We start from the raw sequence: 20,976 nt of genomic DNA, 5'->3' as shown, positions 1-20,976 counted from the left end.
CAGCTAATTTTTGTATTTTTTTGTAGGGGCAGGATCTCTCCCCATTGCCCAGGCTGGTATTAGCCTCCTGGTATCGATCCACCCACTTCAGCCTCCCAAATTGCTGGGATTACAGGCATGAACCACCACACCTGGCCTGCACTACAATTTTCTAACAACAAAGCCGAACCAAATTTTTATTATTTAGGAATCACATATTCATTTAATTCCTTCCCTCAAAATGAAAGGAATATATACACCACCCTCCTATGTAACATACTCAAGAGCCAAAGGTAATCTTTCAAGCTTTTATTTAAATGCCATGATCCAGGATGGATTTTAGATCTTGTTGAAAGCAGCCACATCCATGGACTGCACATAGTCCTCAAAAGCAGTGATCTGCTCCTCCAGCATATCTGTTCCAACTTTATCATCTTCAACCACACACTGTATTTGAAGTTTCTTAATTCCGTATCCCACTGGAACTAGTTTAGCTAAAAAGAGCATTAAGAAAAATCTTAGTTAGAAAAGTCTTGTAGAGGAAGGTTGAAGCTGTATACAAATTCCAGATGTCAGTTTCAAAAAAAAAAAAAAAAGGCAAAGCCTAAACTCACATGAGCCCCAGACTAAGCCGTCTGCTTGAATGCTTCTGACGCACTCCTCTAATTTTGCCATATCTGTCTCATCATCCCAAGGTTTCACATCTAGTAAGATGGAAGACTTGGCAACAAGTGCAGGTTCTAAAAAAATAAACAGCATTATTCAAATAATGAACTGTATTTTTTTACCCTACTCCAAGACACAAACAAATCACCTCAATTTGTTTGGAGACTGACTATCTCCTTAGCCAAACAAAACTACAGATACATCTTGTGTCTGTCACACATATGCCCACTTTCTGTTTTGCTAAGAAAGAGGTGTTTGTGTTAACAGTTTCTTTCCCACAGAGGAATGCCACAACTGCTACCATAAGAACAGCTGCAGACCAGTAGCTGTGGAAGAACTTCTACAGGAGGTTTTAAAATATTGACCTGTTCAAGGAATGTGGAGGAAATTACTTAAAGGTCAAGCTTTGAAAAAGATTACTTACATTATCATGAAATGAAGTTAAAAACAAATGACCTACTTTTGGCTTTCTTTGATTCATATTGTGCAAGACGTTCTTCTCTTAGCCTCTTTGCTTCTTCACTTTCCTGTAAAGAAAAAAAATTAATCCACTTCAGAAAGCCGGTTGTCCTCTGCTTAAAGCTAGTGGGGTCATCACAAAAAAGACTGGCTTAATCAGAAAAAAGCAAATCCATCACGAACTCAGCCGAAAGATGGTGATTTGATTTTATTCATCATGCAACCAGTCAGAATTTGAAAAAGGCATATAAGTTAAAGCCAGGATTCAAATCCAGGTAATTTGGTTTAACCACATTGATAAAATTGCTGATCGATGTATTCTTTTTTTTTTTTTTTGAAACGGAGTCTTGCTCTGTCGCCCAGGCTGGAGTGCAGTGGCATGATCTCAGCTTACTGCAACCTCCGCCTCCCAGGTTCAAGCAATTCTCTGCCTTAGCCTCCTGAGTAGCTGGGATTACAGACACCCGCCACATTTTTTTAAATTTTTAGAACAGACAGGGTTTCACCATCTTGGTCAGGCTGGTCTTGAACTCCTGACCTCGTGATCCACCTGCCTCAGCCTCCCAACATGCTGGGATTACAGGCATGAGCCACCGTGTCTGGCCGATATATTCTTTATAGAAGATGCCATACCTCCTCATCATCAGATCCAAAGAGATCAATATCATCATCATCTTTACTATCTGTAGCTCCACTTCCTGTAGTGTCTTCCACATCAGCAGGACCATACTTGCCCAAAGCTTTCTTCACTCCTGGCAGGCTTGAAAAACATTTAAATTCAACCACTATTGAGCTAGTATAACATACTTTTCCAGACAATACAAAATAACTTGTTTTAATCACTACTTATCACTAGATCCCTTTTGCAATAATAATTTACCCTTTCACATGCTCCCAGGTAAACACTATCATATGTTCAACTCCTCACCCGACAAGCATTAGTACCATGTGAGACATTATTTTCAATACTCACTATGATTTACTCTTTCAGTATGAACATTTCTGTTTGAGATTTCATTAAGTATGCTCAGTTCCATTCTTAGTGAACTGGAGTCCACTTCCCCAAACTTCCACCCTTGTTGGCAGTTTCAGAAGAATGGCCAAGGACTGAATGAATGAGCCACCCTCTCACCCCAGAGGTGGGCCCCCCAGGTCAAGGTCGAGGCACATTGGCAGGGCAGTGTGGGGAAAAGTTGAATTGCTGCTGTCCATGTTCTACCTGTTCTGTGAAAAAATGGAGGGCTTCAGTCTCTTGGCCTTCTCAGGTTACAGAAAAATTTAGCTTACAATACCCCAACAAAACTAAAGTAGCCTGGGTCTAGTTTTGTCATGTGAACATCCTGATAAAGCTTCGAGAGTAGCCTTATTCTTCAGCTAGATACAAAGATGATTTTACCTGGCCTTTTCCTTTTCGTAGGACTTGATGTGATTATACCAACGTAGGGCATGACACAAGTCAGCAGGCGGTGGCCCGGACACGGCTTCAAATACTGCCACATCTGCTTGTGATGGCACATACCTGCCAATGACACAGAGACATTCACACACACCTTTGAAAAACAAACGCCAGCGAATAAATAATCAGTGCCTATGCATCACATTAATTAGTGGGCACTAACTCCGGTAGGGTTGCTTTAATGCTTTTCTTTTCTTATTATCTCCTTAAAATCAAACCATATGTTTGGGTCACCGCGCTATCCTGAGAAATGTCTGCCACTTAGTAGACCTCAAATACTGCAATCTCTAACGTTGCTCTATCTACAACCTAACATGTATTAACTGGGCAGCGATGCGGAAACACCTGGCTGAATTAAGTGTAAATAAAGCACATTTTAACCTTCCTTTGCTCGTGAGCCGCTCCCCAGAGGCCGGGCTCGCACCACACGAGGGCCTTGGGAGATGGCCACGGGGCGCTTTCCCGTCATCCTCGAAAGGGCCCTGGGGCCCGGTCTCCCTCCCTCCAGCGGCAGCCGACACGCTGCGCCACGTGGCCCCGGCCCCGGTCCCAGAAACCTCCCCACCACCCCGACACTGCCGGGCCGCTCACCCCTCGATGTAGCTCTTGTCCGCCAGGTAATCGTTGAGCACCTGGAGTCCGGCGGGGCTTTTCAGGTCTCCGAAACCCATGGTGTCGGCTGTACCCGAGAGCTGGGAAGCAGCAGAAAGAGAGCGCACAAGTTGTGGGCGCCCCGCGCTTAAGAGAGGAAAAAGGGCCCGCAGAAGCCGGAAAATTCCTTATATAGAGACGGAGGCGTTTCCCTCCACCACGCCGGACCGAAGGTTAAAGGTCAAAGTACGTTAGCATTCCCACTTCTCCACGTACGAATTGGGGGCCCTGAATTAAACGGCTCACAAATTGTCCCTGGACCTTTCGTTGCGTTTGGAAATAAATTAATAAAACGGGCATGTCTTAAGTTCGTACCTCCACGGCTCCCGAAGATGACGGGAACCGCCCCTAGAAGCGCCGGAGATGACCGAAGACGCTCGGCCACGAGGCTGCCGGCCACTTCCGGCGGAACTGCGGGTCCAAGTTGTCCTTCCCGCCTCCGGGCTGGGCCGACCTCAGCTCCGCCCTCTGGTCGGCTGACGGAAATTGCCGACAAACTTATCGAATGCAAGGATTCTAGTCCCTCCGGGCTTTCCGTTCTCCAGGCCCGGCTGACAGAGTTAGCTGAGGCCGCCATATTGAGTAAGCGACCCGGCCTCCAAGGGGGTAGTTGTGGTCCAGACAGTTTAGCAGAACAGCCTCCGCGGCTCCGGGGAGAAGGTGAGGTCTTGTATGGATGGGAAGGGTGAGGTGCATGGGTCAGAGGCTTATTTATTGACGGGACTGTTTCCTTTGGCCCACGCGACTTAGTCTTCTCTTGTCCTTGACTGGGAGCCGCCTCCCGCCCCACCGCCTCGGAAGCCCCTGAGAGCCGGCAAGTGGGGGCTTTTAGCCACGGTCTCTGGTCTGATGGAGCAGAAAGGAAGATGAGGATCAGGGGGCCCTCGGGAGCGCTGGCCCGAATGCGGGCTTGTAGGTGACCTTCCCTCTGCAGGGAAAATTCAGGACATTCTCCTCTCAGAGGAGGCCGTTTTATTCCCCGGGAGAGGACCAGTGTCCGATGACTTAAGCCTTAATACTGAGCCTTTCCCCCCAGATTTTTACACGCCTGGTACAGTACATGATTGTTTGGTCGCTGTTGTGTTAGCAGTGGCTCACGCTTCTGTTGTCCTTATTTGTTTTGTCCATTGACCACGTTGGACAGAATTTTTTAATTCCTTTCACTAACGGGAAGTTGAGAAAAATGACTTTTTGAAAAGTTAGCTCAGGGTTGCATTGCGAATAACAAAATATTGTTTACAAGTTATTGGGATCTATGCTTGTACTGTGAGGTCTTGGATCAGACACAACTTCACACACGAATTGACAGTATAGAAGTGTAACAATAACTTTTTGATGAATAAACAGGTTATTTTTGTTTTGCGGAATATTCTTGTTTTCACCGACTTAACGCTGCCAGAGCACCTGCACTTTTTAAATCCGGAAAAGTGGTCCCTACAAATTAACGACCAGAAATTAGAGATTCAGTTCACTTAACAGTTACTGAACGTTTACTACGAGCCAGAAATGAGTCCGTAAAGAAGAATAAAATGGGTGATATTCTGGGGAATCGTCAGGAAATGTTAGGCTGGTCAATGAAACTGAGAAAAGGCTTCGAAGCCAAGATTTGAAGGATAAGGAGGGGCCAGGGAAGAACATTTCAGTCCGAGGTCACTGCCAGTGGCAAGAGGGGAGGGGCTGTGTCGGAATAGTGTGGAAGCCTGGTGACCTGTTAAGAAGATATTGAAATACTCCAGGCAAGGAGTGATGGTGGATTGGGATAGGGTGGTACCTTGGAAGGCAGGAAGTAGATGGATGAATCCATGTTGGAGAACGTGGAATAGTATAGTCCCTATACGGAAAAGTATCCAGTCTACTTTTAGAAATGACATTTTAGTCATTAACATTTTTCCATCTAAAGATATAATTATTTCTATTGCTACTTGGTATATCAGTGTTCAAAGCACATATCGAAGTGTTGCAAATCTGTATTTCTTACGTTGGACTATGCCTTGATGCTGGATGTCAACAGCCTAGTTCTAGTTGATTTCCTATCCAAAGTGAGTACTATTTTTATATCGTATTGGAGATAAGAAAGTATTAAAGTTTTAAAATTGTTGATTTCAAATCTGTCAGTGCTCTAATGGAGTAAGTTTAGGTTTACATTTATGCCATCAGTAGTTTTTAGTAGGACAGTTGCTACTCTAGTTCTAGAACTTGGTGATAAGACTATTTGGTGGTTATTTTCATAAGGATACTGTGCTAGGTCTTCAAAAAAGGGAAATGTCTAAATGTCCTCAAGGAGCTTAGAGTCTGGTAGGTACTAAAATTGGTTACTAACCTACAGTTCAGTAAGTAGAACAATAAAAATATATACACAGTGTGTACTGCTACTAAAGAAAAAGAGCTCAAAGAAAGAGCACTTTAAAACTGATTGTCAGGCGGGCGCGGTGGCTCACGCCTGTAATCCCAACACTTTGGGAGGTCGACGCGGGTGGATGACCTGAGGTCAGGAGTTCGAGACCAGTCTGACCAACATGGCGAAACCCCGTCTCTACTGAAAATACAAAAATTAGCCGGGCGTGGTGGCAGGCACATGTAATCCCAGCCAGCTACTCAGGAGGCTGAGACAGGAGAATCTGCTTGAACCTGGGAGGCGGAGGTTGCAGTGAGCCGAGATCACGCCACTGCACTCCTGGGTAACAGAGTGAGGCTGCGTGACAGCAAGACTCCATCTCAAAAATGGATAAATAGGCTGGGCATGTTGGCTCATGCCTGTAATCCCAGCACTTTGGGAGCCTGAACCGGGCGGATCATGAGGTCAGGAGATGGAGACCATCATGGTTAACACGGTGAAACCCCGTCTTTACTAAAAATACAGAAAATTAGCCTGGCATGGTGGCACACACCTGTCCCAGCTACTCAGGAGGCCAAGGCAGGAGAATCGCTTGAACCTGGGAAGCAGAGGTTGCAGTGAGCTGAGATCGCACCACTGCACTCCAGCCTGGGCAACAGAGCAGAACTCCATCTCAATAAATAAGTAAATAAAATAAATAAATAATAAAAATACAAAAATTAGCCTGGCGTGGTCGTGCATGCCTGTAGTCTCAGCTACTCTGGAGGCTGAGGCAGGAGAATTGCTTTAACCTGGGCGGTGGAGGTTGCAGTGAGCCAAGATCGCACCAGTGCACTCCAGTCTGGGCAACAGGGTGAGACTCCATCTTAACAACAAACAAACAAACAAAAAATAAATTTTGGTAACTTTTCTGTTTTGTGTGTCTTTAAGTCTTGGTGTTTATATAATCCACCCCCATTTATTTCAATAATTCAGCAAGCCTTTTAGAGCAGTGTCTCAACTTCAGCACTGTTGACACTTTGGATAATTATCTTTATTGTGGGGACTGTCCTGTACATTGTAGAATAGCCGGCACCCTGTCCTCTACCCACTAGATGTCAGTAACTTCCCCTCGTTTGTGACTACAGTGTGTTCAGACATTGCTAAATATTCCCTGGGGAGCAAATGTCCTCAGGTGAGAGCCACTGTTTAAGAGCTTACTCTGTGCCAGCCTGGTGGATAGGTACGAAGATAGAAAAATTCAAGGAATTAATGCAGTGAGGGCAGAATGGGCTTATAAACACATAATTGGAAATCTGTAAGGTAAGTGTACTAGAAAATAGCAATCAAGACACCTCAAAGGCTTTTGGGCTGGTGAGCTATCTCAGAATATCTCATGAGCATTTAGTAGACAGCTATGCTTAGAACATGAAATGATAGAATGGGTATTGGTAGGAAATGAAAGCAGAAAAGATGACTTTATTTTACATAACCATTAATGATAAGCTCGCTGTTAGTCTTGCAGTTTATTTTACTGTGTGGTAGTGCTTTAAGTTTGATCCTTTCTATGTAATTTTTTTAAATGGCAAAACTGCTCTCTGCATAGAATTAGAAAGTCCAAATGTATACAATAGCTGCTGCTGGTTAGTTCTTTGGCATTGTACAAGTCAGTGTCTCTGAGACAGAGAATTCTCATCTACAGACTTGGAGGGAAAATATCAGAACCTATGAGTATTCAATGACATAATGTATGTGAAATAATTTAAAGCCATAAAACATTACCAGACAGTTGGTGATTGTTTTTTCCCCTACAATAATATAATTCTTTGTTTTATTTTTAGCAATATGTTGAGGATACCTGTAAGAAAGGCCTTAGTAGGCCTTTCTAAATCTCCTAAAGGATGTGGTGAGTAGTTTTTTAAATTTGTATTTGTGGATATTAGACCTTATTTTTGTAAATTTATAAGTCTGTGGAATAATTTATCAAAGACCTAAACCCATACTTTTTAAAAATAAAAATAGCAACAGGCTGGGTGTGGTGGCTCATGCCTGTAATCCCAGCATTTTGGGAGGCTGAGGCAGGTGGATTGCTTGAAGCCAGGAATTCAAAATCAGCCTGGCCAACGTGGTGAAACCCCATCTCTAGTAAAAATATAAAAATCAGCTGGGCATGGTGGCGCACACCTGTAATCCCAGCTACTCGGGAGGCTGAGGCTCAAGAATTGCTTAAACCCGGGAGGTGGAGGTTGCATAGAGCCAAGATCGCGCCACTGCACTCCAGCCTGGGAGGCAGATCGAGACTCCATCTCAAAAAAAAAAAAAAAAAAAGAAACAAATTATCTAAGTTGAATAATTTTCAAAATATAATTTTACTTTGAACAGCTTATGGGAATTATCATGGAATAGAAAGTATTAGGAACTACACACATCAGTGCCAAAATGGAAAAATCACATTGTTTTTGAAAAGTGATCTTCCCATGAACATATTTTCAGTGGCATTAACAGTTTCAGTTTAAAGTTGGGTGCGGTGGCTCATGCCTGTAATCCCAGCACTTTGGGAGGCCAAGGCGGGAGGATTACTTGACGTCAGGAGTTTGAGACCAGCCTGGCCAATATGGTGAAACCCTGTCTCTACTAAAAATATAAAAATTAGCAGGCATTGTGGTGAGTGCCTGTAATCCCAGCTACTTCGGAGGCTGAGGCAGGAGAATCAGTTGAACCAGGGAGGTGGAGGTTGCAGTAAGCCAAGATTGTGCCACTGCCCTCCAGCCTGGGTGACAGAGCGAGACTCCCTCTCAAAAAAAAGAAGCAGTTTAAACTACTATCAAAAGTAGACAACCATTAGTTTGCATCCAGAGCAATACAGAGGAATAACAAGGAATGAAAAATTTAGGTTTGTAGTTAGAGTTAATTCATCCGTTATCATCTGCTATAGTAAACTGTTAATTTGTTTTTCACTTCAATATTTTTGATGGTCAGTTCGAACAACTGCCACAGCAGCAAGCAACTTGATTGAAGTATTTGTTGATGGTCAGTCTGTCATGGTGGAACCGGGAACGACCGTCCTCCAAGTAGGCATACATTCTAACTATTTTGTGTGTGTGTGTTCTGATTTTTAAAAAAATACTAATTTATTTCCTTTATACTGATTATTAGTAAATAATTCCTTAAAATAACTATACATAGCAAAGTTATATTAAAATTATTTCATTTTATATCTTGGCACTTCAAAGTGAACTATCATTTGTCTGTGACATTTTTAGTGAATTATGGTAGTTCTTTTGTTTCACTTCTACATTCCAAATGAATACCCATTAAGAAATTTGAAGGCTGAGCGCGGTGGCTCATGGCTATAATCCTAGCACTTTGGGAGACTGAGGCAGGCGGATCATTCAGGAGTTCTAGACCAGCCTGGCCAGCATGGTGAAATCCCGTCTCTACTAAAAATACAAAAAATTAGTTGCGCATCATGGCACGCGCCTGTAATCCCAGCTACTCGGGAGGCTGAGGCGGGAGAATCGCTTGAACCCAGGAGGCGGAGGTTACAGTGAGCTGAGAGTGTGCCACTGCACTCCAGCCTGGGCAACAGAGCAAGACTCTCTCAAAAAAAAGAAATTTGAAGTAACTTAAATTGGTTACTATAGGTAAGTTTGTGAAAATATATCCTTCATTTGTTTTGGGCCTGCTTGATGCTTTTCATTTTCATATAACCCTTCAGTGATTAGTAATATTCATAGGAATATATCCTACAAAGCAGGTAAACGGAGGGTAGCATGTGCTTAAATTCATGCTCTAAATATTTCTTCATATTCCTCCAGAAATAATAAATTGGTCATAGAGAAGTGATGCTTCACTCCATTTGTAAGTTGTCACAGATCTAAATGTTCTTTTTTCATTTTAGCAGTCATTTCTAGACTGTCTGCCAGTCACAGACATGAAAGCACAAAATATGATGTATAATAAATGTATGTTCAAGGTACAGCAAAAAGTTGTGGCAGGGATAGGAGGTAGTAGAAAGAGATGTTGGGTGCCTCAGGTCATCCCTGAGGAGTATTAAAGGATGAATAGGTGTGTTCATATGTGTACAAGAAGGACATGCTTGCATTTCCTATGGTAAAAGTTAAGGCAGATAACTTGTCATGTTTTGAAAACTTCAGATAGTTTAATATTGATGAAACATAAGGTCTAAGTAGAAGATGAGATCACAGGAAGTCAAGTTATTGAGGAAGGGAAGGTCCAGTCATGAAATACAGTATCTGCTGTGCAGAAGAGTTTATATTTTGATCCATCAGGAGTTCTGTTGCCTATTTAAGCAGGGTGACAGTGACTGTAGAGGATGATCGTTTGGAGAATAGCAAGCCTGGAATAAGAGACAAGGAAAAAGCATTTTGTATTATTGGGACAGGATACTATGAAAAGCCCTAAAATAGATAGTGGCTATGAGAATGAAAGCAAGAGAGTAGATTCAAGGGAGAATGACATGTAGACAGGCCTTCAGGAATGATGAAGACCCGAGGAATTTTTTCCCCCATTGTACAGAACTTCCCAATATTACTTTAACGGTGAGGAAAAAAAAACCCCACAAAGTTTCAGTAGAGACACAGAGACAGATAGTTCTTTAGAATTCAAAGAGACCAGAGGAATTTTTGTGGTTTTCTGCATTTGTTAGGTTATTTTGGAGTGTATAGAGCGGAGAGAAATCATTGGAATTTAAGCTGTCTGTGGAACATACACATGCAAAGTCCTGTAAATCTGAAGCTTGGAGAAGTGCAGAACTAACACGGCTGCAGATGAAGGTTTGGACATAATCATCATAAGAAATGTCAGCTAGGATGAAGGCTGGGACACTGTCTGTCTTGTTCACTACTGTACCTGCATCCTGCACAAAGGAAACACTCAACACATTTTTGCTAACCAGTTTAAACATTGGAAATTGATGATATTGCTTTAGAACGAAGGCTGAGGATGGAGGAATTAACTCTAGAGGAAATTTGAACATAGTTATAACCTTCAGCCCAGTGGGAGGTGAGTCCTGGATGAGATATAGGAGCCAAAGACAGATAGCCAGCTAGATAGTGTGTAGTGAAATCTCTAATCCAAAGGATGGGAGCTAGGCAAAGAAGAAGTCCAGGTATGAAACCACTGGGACAGAGTTTGAGGGGACATTGTGGACAGTGGTTCAGAACGGATATGGGAAGTCAGGTCTTCAGCACAGTGGAAGGATACTTTATCCAGTTTCTTCCACATAAGGTGAAGTCATGCCAAGGATCCTGAGATCCTCTGAGGCAGCTTCAGAGGAGACAGGTTAGAATGAAAGGCAAAGAAAGGGACTGAAATAAGAATGAATTAAGATTATTATAGATAGTAGTAATAAGATGCCATATGTGTGTGTTTCAGCAATAACAGCAGTGATGTCAGGTTATTCTCATGCTTTTTTGTTTTTTTTTTTTTACTTCTAGGCTTGTGAGAAGGTTGGCATGCAGATCCCTCGATTCTGTTATCATGAAAGGTTGTCTGTTGCTGGAAACTGCAGGATGTGCCTTGTTGAAATTGAGAAAGCCCCCAAGGTACTTGATACCTAAAATTCTACACCATGCTGTAGAAGATAGAAAACTTTCAATCTTGCAGCAAACTTTATTTAGAATTAATATTGTAGTGGAGAACCTAGCCCTCTTTACTTCTATCTATAAATTTAATTATTTTGTACAATTGACTCTCTTCATTTCAAAACTGGGAACACATAGATGGAAGTGCTTTATAAACACATGTGCCATATAATTGTAACATATCTAGAAATTAAAGGTGATTTATAGCTGTCATTATTTCCGGATGGCTGTATAATATAAAACCAGGATGTAGAGTTAGTTGCCAAGTAGCGCATTAAAAGTGCTGATGCCCTGCTATTTTTAGTAGAGAAAAGGGTTGCAGGGAAGAAGTTCACTTTCAGTAGTTTAATTTCATTTTGGTGTATGCAATTTTTTTTTTTTCTTGAGACGGAATCTTGCTCTGTCACCCAGGCTGGAGTGCAGTGGCCGGATCTCAGCTCACTGCAAGCTCCGCCTCCCGGGTTTACGCCATTCTCCTGCCTCAGCCTCCTGAGTAGCTGGGACTACAGGCGCCCGCCACCTCGCCCGGCTAGTTTTTTTTGTATTTTTAGTAGAAACGGGGTTTCACCATGTTAGCCAGGGTGGTCTTGATCTCCTGACCTCGTGATCCGCCCGTCTCGGCCTCCCAAAGTGCTGAGATTACAGGCTTGAGCCACCACACCCGGCCGGTGTATGCAATTTTTTTATTCAATAGTGTCTGCTAGTCAAAGCAGTTTTTTGGTGTTCTGTTTCAGAGCAGAATAAAAAATTGCATTGACTATTAGAATAAACTTAAAAACCAGGATGTTTTATTTCTGGGATAAATGCAAAGTACCAGGTCATAGTATTATGAATAAAAATTCAGTTTTAAAAAATACCTTGTTCTTTGCCTGTTATCAAATATATAATTTAATGTTTTTATATAATTTAACATTTTTATATATTGAGTTGCTTATAATTACAAATAAATACAAATACACACTTTTTTTTTTTCATTGAAATCCCAGGTTGTAGCTGCTTGTGCCATGCCAGTAATGAAGGGCTGGAATATCCTAACAAACTCAGAAAAATCCAAGAAAGCCAGGTACTTTATTGTTACTCAACGTAGTACCCTTTCATAAAGCAGAAAGTTACACATTTTGGTATTTGGACCTTCCCATAGATTAAGAATTTAATATCAAACTCTGAAGAAGTTGGTGTGCTCAGCTTCTAGGAGCAGTAGAAGTGAGTACTACATAGTAGAGGAGGTCCAGTCAGGAGTTTATGGTATTGAGCCTTAGGATCAGCATTAAAAATCCTCGTTTAGTAACTTGCTCAACTTATGATGAAGGGTTAATCTGGACTTACTAAGCTATTGCTATATTGTACCGGGACTGCTTGTGTTTGGTTTTGTTTTGAATTAATGTGAATATTTTCTGAGGACCATTCAGCAACTTTTGATCATTCGGTGTTGTTAAAAGTTACAATTTTCTTTATTTTTTGCAACGAGGTCTCACTATATTGTCCAGGCTGGTCTCGAACTCCTGGCCTTAAGTGATCATCCTGCCTCAACCTCCCTCCCATAGTGCTGGGATTACAGACGTGAGCTACCAAACCTGACCAAAAATCATAATTTTCTGTGTTCTCTAGTTATACTTTATTCTAGGCTCCTCTAAGCATTTGCCAGATTGTGTGTTTAATACTACCAGAATGATACTCAGGAGGATCACTTGAGCCCAGAAGCTCAAGGCCAGCCTGGGCAACATAGCAAGACCCCGTCTCTTAAAAAAATATTACCAGAATGATAGATAGTTGGCATTTCTGATACTAAATGTAAAATTACTATTAATTGTATAAAAAAAAAATACATCTAGGTAGGTTGTTTAAATGGCCTATAGGTGGGCCTGGCAAAGTGGCTCACGCCTGCAATTCTAGCACTTTGGGATGCCAGAGCAGGAGGATCACTTGAGGTCAGAAGTTCGAGACTAGCCTGACCAACATGATGAAACCCTGCCTCTATAGAAAATTCAAAAATTAGCCAGGTGGGTTGGTGGGCACCTGTAATCCTAGATACTTGGGAGACTGAGGCAAGAGAATCACTTAAACCCGAGAGGCAGAGACTGGAGGCTGCAGTGAGCCAAGATCGTGCTATTGCACTCCAGCCTGAGCAACAGAGGGAGACACCATCTCAAAAAAAAGTAAAGTCTGTAGGTCATTTTGAGTGACAGCAGTTTATGTCAGTGTGTGTATATTTGAGAGTCATTTTATATGTTACAACTTTCATACAGGGAAGGTGTGATGGAGTTCTTATTAGCAAATCACCCACTGGACTGTCCTATTTGTGACCAGGGAGGTGAATGTGATCTGCAGGTATGTAGTAGAATTCTGTCAATCTTTTTGGTTGTCTCAGATTTTAGTTTTACTAGCAGCATTCGATTGACTCTCTAATAATCTACTTAAGGACCAGTCCATGATGTTTGGAAATGATAGGAGTCGATTTTTAGAGGGGAAACGTGCTGTGGAAGACAAGAACATTGGGCCATTGGTAAAGACCATCATGACAAGATGTATACAGTGTACTCGCTGCATCAGGTAACTTTTTTTCCTTTTTTCTTCTATTATAGAATATAATTGTATACTTAATAGTCATAATTTGATGAATAATAACATTGGAAAGAATGGCTACTTTTGTTGGGTGGGAGAAGAGGGATGCTGTATTTGATATACCAATAAAATAAGTTCACTTTCATTTAGTACCAACTTCAGGTGGATTTAAAAATTAAAATATATAAGCATTTGCTTTCACTCATAACTTGCTGAGTTGTACACATATGATTTGTACAAGTTTCTGCATGTGAGTTACACCTCAATTAAATGTAAACATTTCATTATTTTTTATTCTAGGACTGTGCTCACCTTTGAAAATATACTCATTTCTTTTTAGTGTTTTGGAAGTCATCTCTTTGTGATCATGAATAAGAAAGGAAATAATTTGACTGGACTTAACCATTGATGGCACATTTTTTATCTTGTAGGTTTGCAAGTGAGATTGCAGGAGTAGATGATTTGGGAACAACAGGCAGAGGAAATGATATGCAAGTTGGCACATACATTGAAAAGATGTTCATGTCTGAACTGTCTGGGAATATCATTGATATCTGCCCTGTAGGTGCCCTAACCTCTAAGCCCTATGCCTTTACTGCCCGGCCTTGGGAAACAAGGTATTTTTGTATTTTATGACAATTTGTTTTTTGTCCTTAATTCATTGCTATTCAAAAGGTTCATTTTCTTCCTGAGTTTCGGTTGTTTTGGTCTGTTGACTTTTTGTTTAAGTAAAACCCTTTAAATAGAAGGTAAGTAGTTAGAATGGATCGAACCTGTGCAAATTAACTGTAGTTTTCTTGGAAATTAATTCTAAAGTACTCAACCACAAAATTATTTTTTTTATGTGTTCTTCCAAGGAGTTTAATAGTGTTGATATTTTAAATTTATAGTCTCCCATGTTGTTGTTTATTAAGTTTTCAACTATGAGGAATGTCATGTTCTTTAACCAGTTTCTGCTAATAGACATTTAGCTTGTATATTTCTTTATGATTACAAATCTGTAAAAAACATTGCTGTTTATAAATTTCTGTGTATATCTCTCATTCTCCTGATTAAACCGAGAAATGGAGTAGATAGATGCAAGAGGTGTGAATATTTTTAAGGTTCTTAAAGCATAACAAATTATCTTTCCATTTTAAACTTTATGTTTTTCAACTTTGGGATTTGGGTTTTTGTTTCCATATAATTTCTGTGTCCTTACTGAGAATCTCTACTTGCTAATTCGTGGTTGTCATACATCCCTTCCAGTTTTTAAACATTATTTTCTTTGGTTCTTTGAACGTATTTTAATATTCTTGGTTTTATTTTTAAGTGAGGCTTCTGGGGGCCGGGCGCGGTGGCTCAAGCCTGTAATCCCAGCACTTTGGGAGGCCGAAACGGGTGGATCACGAGGTCAGGAGATCGAGACCATCCTGGCTAACATGGTGAAACCCCGTCTCTATTAAAAAATACAAAAAACTAGCCTGGCGAGGTAGCGGGCGCCTGTAGTCCCAGCTACTTGGGAGGCTGAGGCAGGAGAACGGCGTGAACCCGGGAAGCGGAGCTTGCAGTGAGCTGAGATCCGGCCACTGCACTCCAGCCTGGGTCACAGAGCGAGACTCCATCTCAAAAAAAAAAAAAAAAAAAAAAAAAAAGTGAGGCTTCTTAGGAGTTCCCCTGTGTCTGCATAGTTTAGTAATCAGGTATAATTATACTTCAGACACCTCGACCTAATACGAGTTAGTTCTTTGCCAGTGAATCTGTATGTGGATGGAGGAGCATATTCAAAGTTCAGGCTGTTTTCAAGTCTGCCCAGCTATTACTTTGCACTGGGCCCTGTGGGTCTCAGTGTTATCCAGGAGTTTGTGAATAGATTGAGCCGTCTCTGGTTTCACCTGCACATGTGGCAGCCGCTGCTAGGAATGCTGGCCGCAATTACTACTACAAACTTAGGCTAGTAAAATCTTGGCTATCCTCAGCTACAATGACCTCCAAAGTTTCACCTCCACAGACAGGTTTGCCTGTTGCTCCAAATTAAGTGAGTTGTCTCCATCTGTACCAAAGAAGTTCTCGTCTTCACAGCCTGCCCCAGCCTCGAAGAAATTCCATTTTGAGGGGGTAGAGAGGAGCATAGGAGCAGCACCGAGCCCAGCCACCAGTTTTTCAGTGCATAAAAGCTTAACACATTCTTGTATGCATTTACATTTCTAAACTGCTGAAATGGTGGGTTTTGCCATTTTTGTCCAGCTTTACTTTTGCTTTTCAGTGGGAAGGTTTTTTGAGCTCCTTAACCTCCCATAGACAGAAATCCTGCCCCTCTTTTTGAATCGTCCCAGATTTGGCTAGTTGGAGCCCCTTCAAACTAGCTTCTGTGTCAGATAATAGTTTTAAAGCCTTCCTTACTGTGCCAGGAATTTACGTGTTCAAATATGGGTGTGCCAGGAGCAGTGGCTCACGCCTATAATTCCAGCATTTTAGGAGGCCAAGGTGGAGGATTGTTTGAGACCAGGAGTTCAAGACCAGCCTGGTCAACATAATGAGACACTGCCTCTACAAAAAATTTTTAAAATGTGGTGAGAGGATAGTTTGAGCCCAGGAGTTCTAGGCTGCAGTGATCATGCCACTCTAGCCTGGGCAACGGAGTGAGACCCCATGGCAAAAAAAAAGTGTGGGGGGGTTCTTTTATTTAATTCAATTCCTCTGAGCTTCATTTTTTAAAGTAATTCAGGAAGGGAATTAGTTGTAAAAATTTGTTTTTGGTAAACTGGGTAACAGAAACTTTCTTTATTCTCAAAAGCACCTTAGTAAACACCATATATGTTTCTCAGAAAGACAGAATCCATTGATGTAATGGATGCAGTTGGAAGTAATATTGTGGTTAGCACAAGAACTGGAGAAGTGATGAGGATTTTGCCACGTATGCATGAGGACATCAATGAAGAGTGGATCTCTGATAAAACCAGGTATATGCTATATTGTTTTCCTTAACTTTTGCAGTTTATTTAAAGGAAATTTTATGATAATTTTAAAGAATTATCTTTTATATTTGCAAATTAGTTACTGAATATAGACTACTGGAATCTGAGCTGCTTATATAACATAATACTGACTTTAATAGTCCTAGGTCAATCCCTGGATATTGTGTTTACTCTGAGAAAGATATTTTTCCATCCCACATGGAGAAATTGAAGTAGATCGATACATTCTCAACTTATTTCAGTTTATTCCTTAGAGAAAAGAGGCTAGGCTGGGCGTGGTGACTCACACCTGTAATCCCAGCACTTTGGGAGGCCAAGGCGGGATGATTGCTTGAGAAAGAAGCTAAATATAAGAGTTTGCACAATGTAATTTTGACAAAATATTTAGAGATACTCATGTTTTGTAAACAAAAATGATTTGCCTTTTTTAGCTGTCAGATTTTTTTGTGTTGTAATTTTAAGATTGTTCAGTTAGCTAAAAGTATAAGAAACCAAACTTTTTTTGTATGTATTTAAGGGAAGAAATCAAACTTTCAGATGGTATTTTAGTTTTAGGTGAAGTTCTTAAAATCTATTAGTTCATCTCTAAAAATATCTAAAATAATTACTTCCATCTAGGTGTTTAGATATTTGACACTTTAACCAGTACTATATTTGAATAACATTTCTCGTTGATTTAACTTGAAAATTATAGTTACTTCTTTAGCAAGATTCCACAATGATGTAATTTCTGTTTTCTAGATTTGCCTATGATGGGCTAAAACGTCAAAGACTTACCGAGCCGATGATCAGAAATGAAAAAGGGCTTTTAACCTATACTTCTTGGGAGGATGCACTCTCTCGTGTAGCTGGAATGGTAAAAATTGAAATAAATAGTGTTAAATAGTGTTTGTGATTATCAAGAAACATCTTTGCCATGAAGATGGGGGATGTATGTTTCTTCCCTTTTTTCCTTTTGCCAAGATTATGATTTAATCTTCCATTTTACAGACATCTGTTGAGGACATATGCTAGATATTATGCTAGATTAAGGGATATAAAGACCACGGACATGTCATTCCTGCATCCTACAATCTTGTACTGGAGAAAGTTGCACAATTCAGCAATTATTATATGCAGCTATGAGTAATTCTATAGGGAGTAGTATGAGTGAGAGCATGTAGGAGGAATGCCTAACTAGGACAGGCAAATCAAGATGACTTCCTTGGAGGTTGCAGTGAGCCGAGACCGCACCACTGCACTCCAGTCTGAGTGACACAGCGAGACTCCATCTCAAAAAAAAAAAAAAAAAAAAAAAGATGCCTTCCTACAGAAGGTGATTCTTAAAGAATCTGAGAATTAATATAAGCTTGCCAGAGTACGAGTGGAGGGAATAGTTTTCTTGTTAGAGAAAGACAACATAAAGCACTAGAGGGAAAGGCAGATACTTCAGAGGAGGTTGCATTTAAGGTAACTATAGTTCCACTTCAGACCTCATTTTGAGGTGCCTTTGTTCCTAAATGTAAAACAGCTTCGTTCCAAGTTGATGTTATTAGCTGTGGTCCCACATGACACCTCTGCAGCTTTTCACTTTAGATTAATTAATAATTGTTGTACAACTTTTTTTGTTTTTTTGAGGTGGAGTTTCACTGTTGTCGCCCAGGCTGAAGTGCAGTGGCGTGATCTCGATCTTGGTCACTGCAGCCTCTGCCTCCGTGGTTCAAGCAGTTCTCCTGCCTCAGCCTCCAGAGTAGCTGGGAATACAGGCATATGCCACCACGCCTAGCTAATTTTTGTATTATTGGTAGAGACGGGGTTTTACCATGTGGGCCAGGCTGGTCTCGAACTCCTAACTGCAGGTGATCCCCCCATTTCAGCCTCCCAAAGTGCTGGGATTACAGGCATGAGCCACCGTGCCTGGCCGTGTTGTAAACCTTTTTAATCAGAAGTCTGTTAATTTTTTCTATACTTGAAAACAATTACCATTTTATTTTCTGAACATTTCACTGTGGTCTTTGCTGCATATAGGTTTCTTGATGATGCCCTTTTCATCTGTTTCTAGTTGCAGAGTTTTCAAGGCAAAGATGTGGCAGCAATTGCAGGTGGCTTGGTGGATGCTGAAGCCCTAGTAGCTCTCAAAGATTTACTTAATAGAGTGGACTCTGACACCTTATGCACTGAAGAGGTCTTCCCCACTGCAGGAGCTGGGTGAGAAATACGAAGCTAGGATCTAGGCTTTTCTTTCTTCTTTTAGTTAGAAGTTATGTATAACATGTGACAATCTGGATTCTCCAACATATCCCCCAGTTTATTTTCACATATAGACCAAGATCAAACCAGAAGTTGTAGGAAATAGAGGAATCCATTTATCACTAAGTATCTCAGGCCGGGCATGGTGGCTCATGCATGTAATCCCAGCACTCTGGGAGGCTGAGGCAGGCAGATCGCCTGAGTGCAGGAGTTCGAGACCAGCCTGGCCAACATGGCGAAACCCCGTCTCTACTAAAAGTACGAAAAAAATTAGCCGGGCGTGGTGGTGTGCGCCTGTAATCCCAGCTACTCGGGAGGCTGAGGCAGGAGAATCGCTTGAATCTGGGAGGTGGAGGTTGCAGTGAGCCAAGATCACACCACTGCATTCCAGAGTAGGCGACAGAGTAAGACTCTGTCTAAAAAAAAAAAAAAAAAAAAAAAGTATCTGAAATGTTTATTTAATTTAGAAATACTTCATAAAATCTTTTGTTTGGAAATGCAATGGGTTTGATGATAGACTATTTCATGGATTCTCTGTATGTATTAATTTTAAAGTAAATTTGCATTTTATATATTGTATTTCTAGCACAGATTTGCGTTCCAATTATCTTCTTAATACTACAATTGCTGGTGTGGAAGAGGCAGATGTTGTACTTCTGGTTGGTACAAATCCACGTTTTGAGGCACCACTGTTTAATGCTAGAATTCGAAAGAGGTTGGTAATAGTATTTATTCAAGGTTTAAAAATATTTACGTAATTTTTTTGTTTTATATGTGAAAAATGACATCTTCCTAATAGGTTAGTGGTAGTGAGACTCCAAAAGATAACTGGAAGACAATTTTTTTTTTTTTTTTTGGAGGGGGATGGAGTCTCACTGTCACCCAGGTTGGAAGTGCAGTGGCGCGATCTCAGCTCTGCAAGCTCCACCTCGAGACAGGGTTTCACCATGTTAGCCAGGATGGTCTTGTTCTCCTGACCTCGTGATCCGCTCACCTTGACCTCCCAAAGTGCTGGGATTACAGGTGTGAGCCACTGTGCCCAGTCTTTTTTTTTTTTTTTTTAAATTTTTAAAATTTTTTAGAGATGGTGCCTTGCCATGTTGCCAGGCTAGTCTCGAACTCCTGGGTTCAGGCCATCCTCCCACCTTGGCCTCCCAAAGTACTGGGATTACAGGCGTGAAGTGCTACGCCCAGTTTCTGCGATGTCTAATAGGTCCATTTTCTCCTCTCCTTACCAGTTTTTAAATTTATTTTGTTAGCTTTTTATTTTGAAATAATTCAAGACGCTTGAGATGGTCTTTGTATACATTTTGTATATTGTTCACGTAGATTAACTAATGTTAACGTCTTGCCATGTTTGTATTATGATTCTCAGTGTCTGTGTGTGTATATATATAGTGTGTGTATGTGTGTATACATACACTACATATGTATATATATAGATATGTGTGAATCTAATTTTCTGAGTCATTTGGAAGTTTCTCGTGGACATAGTGCCCTTTTATACCTAAATTCTCAGTGTGGATTTCTTGAGAACAAGGAGCATTCTCTTAAATAATGAAGAAATTTAGGCTGGGTGCAGTGGCTCACACCTGTAATCCCACCACTTGGGAGGCCGAGGCAGGCGGATCACCTGAGGTTGGGAGTTTGAGACCAACCTGACCAACATGGAGAAACCCATCTCTACTAAACATACAAAATTAGCCGGCCGTGGTGACGCATGCCTGTAATCCCAGCTGCTCAGGAGGCCGAGGCAGAAGAATTGCTTGAACCTGGGAGGCGAAAGTTATGGCGAGCCAAGATTGCGCCATTGTACTCCAGCCTGGGCAACAAGAGCAAAACTCCATCTCAAAAGAAATAAATTTAGTTTTTTCGGTTTTTGAGATCTCGATCTCGGGTCACTGCATCCTCTGCCTCCTGGGTTCAAGCAATTTTCCTGCTTCAGCTTCCCGAGTAGCTGGGAATACAGGCGTATGCCAACATGCTCAGCTAGTATTTGTATTAGGGGTCTTGCTCTGTCACAGAGGCTAAGGTATATTACCATGATTGCAGCTCACTGCAGCCTTGACCTCCTGGGCTCAAATGATGCTCCTACCA

The 20,976-nt window shown here is 41.3% G+C and overlaps 2 protein-coding genes and 2 non-coding genes across 8 annotated transcripts in view; 1 reads left to right on the top strand and 3 right to left on the bottom strand.

Annotated features, from left to right (window-relative positions):
• Positions 1–273: 273 nt before the first annotated feature.
• On the bottom strand, positions 274–3,727 carry EEF1B2 (eukaryotic translation elongation factor 1 beta 2). The gene is made up of 6 exons (XM_009182863.3): positions 3,152–3,727; positions 2,501–2,623; positions 1,738–1,864; positions 1,106–1,172; positions 594–719; positions 274–473 (listed from the first exon to the last, which is right to left on the bottom strand). Exons 1-6 carry the CDS (start codon positions 3,229–3,231, stop codon positions 319–321), a joined length of 678 nt encoding a protein of 225 aa, XP_009181127.1. The 5' UTR covers positions 3,232–3,727; the 3' UTR covers positions 274–318.
• LOC116269298 lies at positions 850–979 on the bottom strand. Its single transcript, XR_004176777.1, has one exon. It is a non-coding gene; the product is annotated as a small nucleolar RNA SNORA41 (small nucleolar RNA).
• LOC116269296 lies at positions 1,253–1,331 on the bottom strand. The gene has a single exon (XR_004176775.1). It is a non-coding gene; the product is annotated as a small nucleolar RNA SNORD51 (small nucleolar RNA).
• The window catches only part of NDUFS1 (NADH:ubiquinone oxidoreductase core subunit S1), a 35,101-nt gene continuing 17,833 nt past the window's right edge, over positions 3,709–20,976 (top strand). The window contains exons 1-12 of one of the 5 annotated variants that reach the window (XM_003907845.3): positions 3,709–3,871; positions 7,367–7,431; positions 8,505–8,596; positions 10,985–11,092; positions 12,118–12,194; positions 13,378–13,459; positions 13,551–13,681; positions 14,125–14,310; positions 16,501–16,635; positions 17,392–17,506; positions 18,692–18,837; positions 19,466–19,594. In XM_003907845.3, coding sequence (XP_003907894.1) covers positions 7,371–7,431; positions 8,505–8,596; positions 10,985–11,092; positions 12,118–12,194; positions 13,378–13,459; positions 13,551–13,681; positions 14,125–14,310; positions 16,501–16,635; positions 17,392–17,506; positions 18,692–18,837; positions 19,466–19,594 — 1,262 coding nt within the window. In that variant the 5' untranslated portion in view covers positions 3,709–3,871; positions 7,367–7,370. Of the gene's footprint in view, positions 3,872–5,178; positions 5,251–7,366; positions 7,432–8,504; positions 8,597–10,194; positions 10,322–10,984; positions 11,093–12,117; positions 12,195–13,377; positions 13,460–13,550; positions 13,682–14,124; positions 14,311–16,500; positions 16,636–17,391; positions 17,507–18,691; positions 18,838–19,465; positions 19,595–20,976 lie in introns of those variants that run through there. The other 4 variants (XM_009182864.4, XM_021923903.1, XM_003907848.4 and 1 more) reach the window with 4 other exon arrangements.

This window comes from Papio anubis, chromosome 10 (assembly GCF_008728515.1).
Source record: "Papio anubis isolate 15944 chromosome 10, Panubis1.0, whole genome shotgun sequence".
NCBI lineage: Eukaryota > Metazoa > Chordata > Mammalia > Primates > Cercopithecidae > Papio > Papio anubis.
The sequence above is the reverse complement of the archived record's forward strand: the minus strand, read 5'-3'. Positions and strand labels throughout refer to the sequence as shown.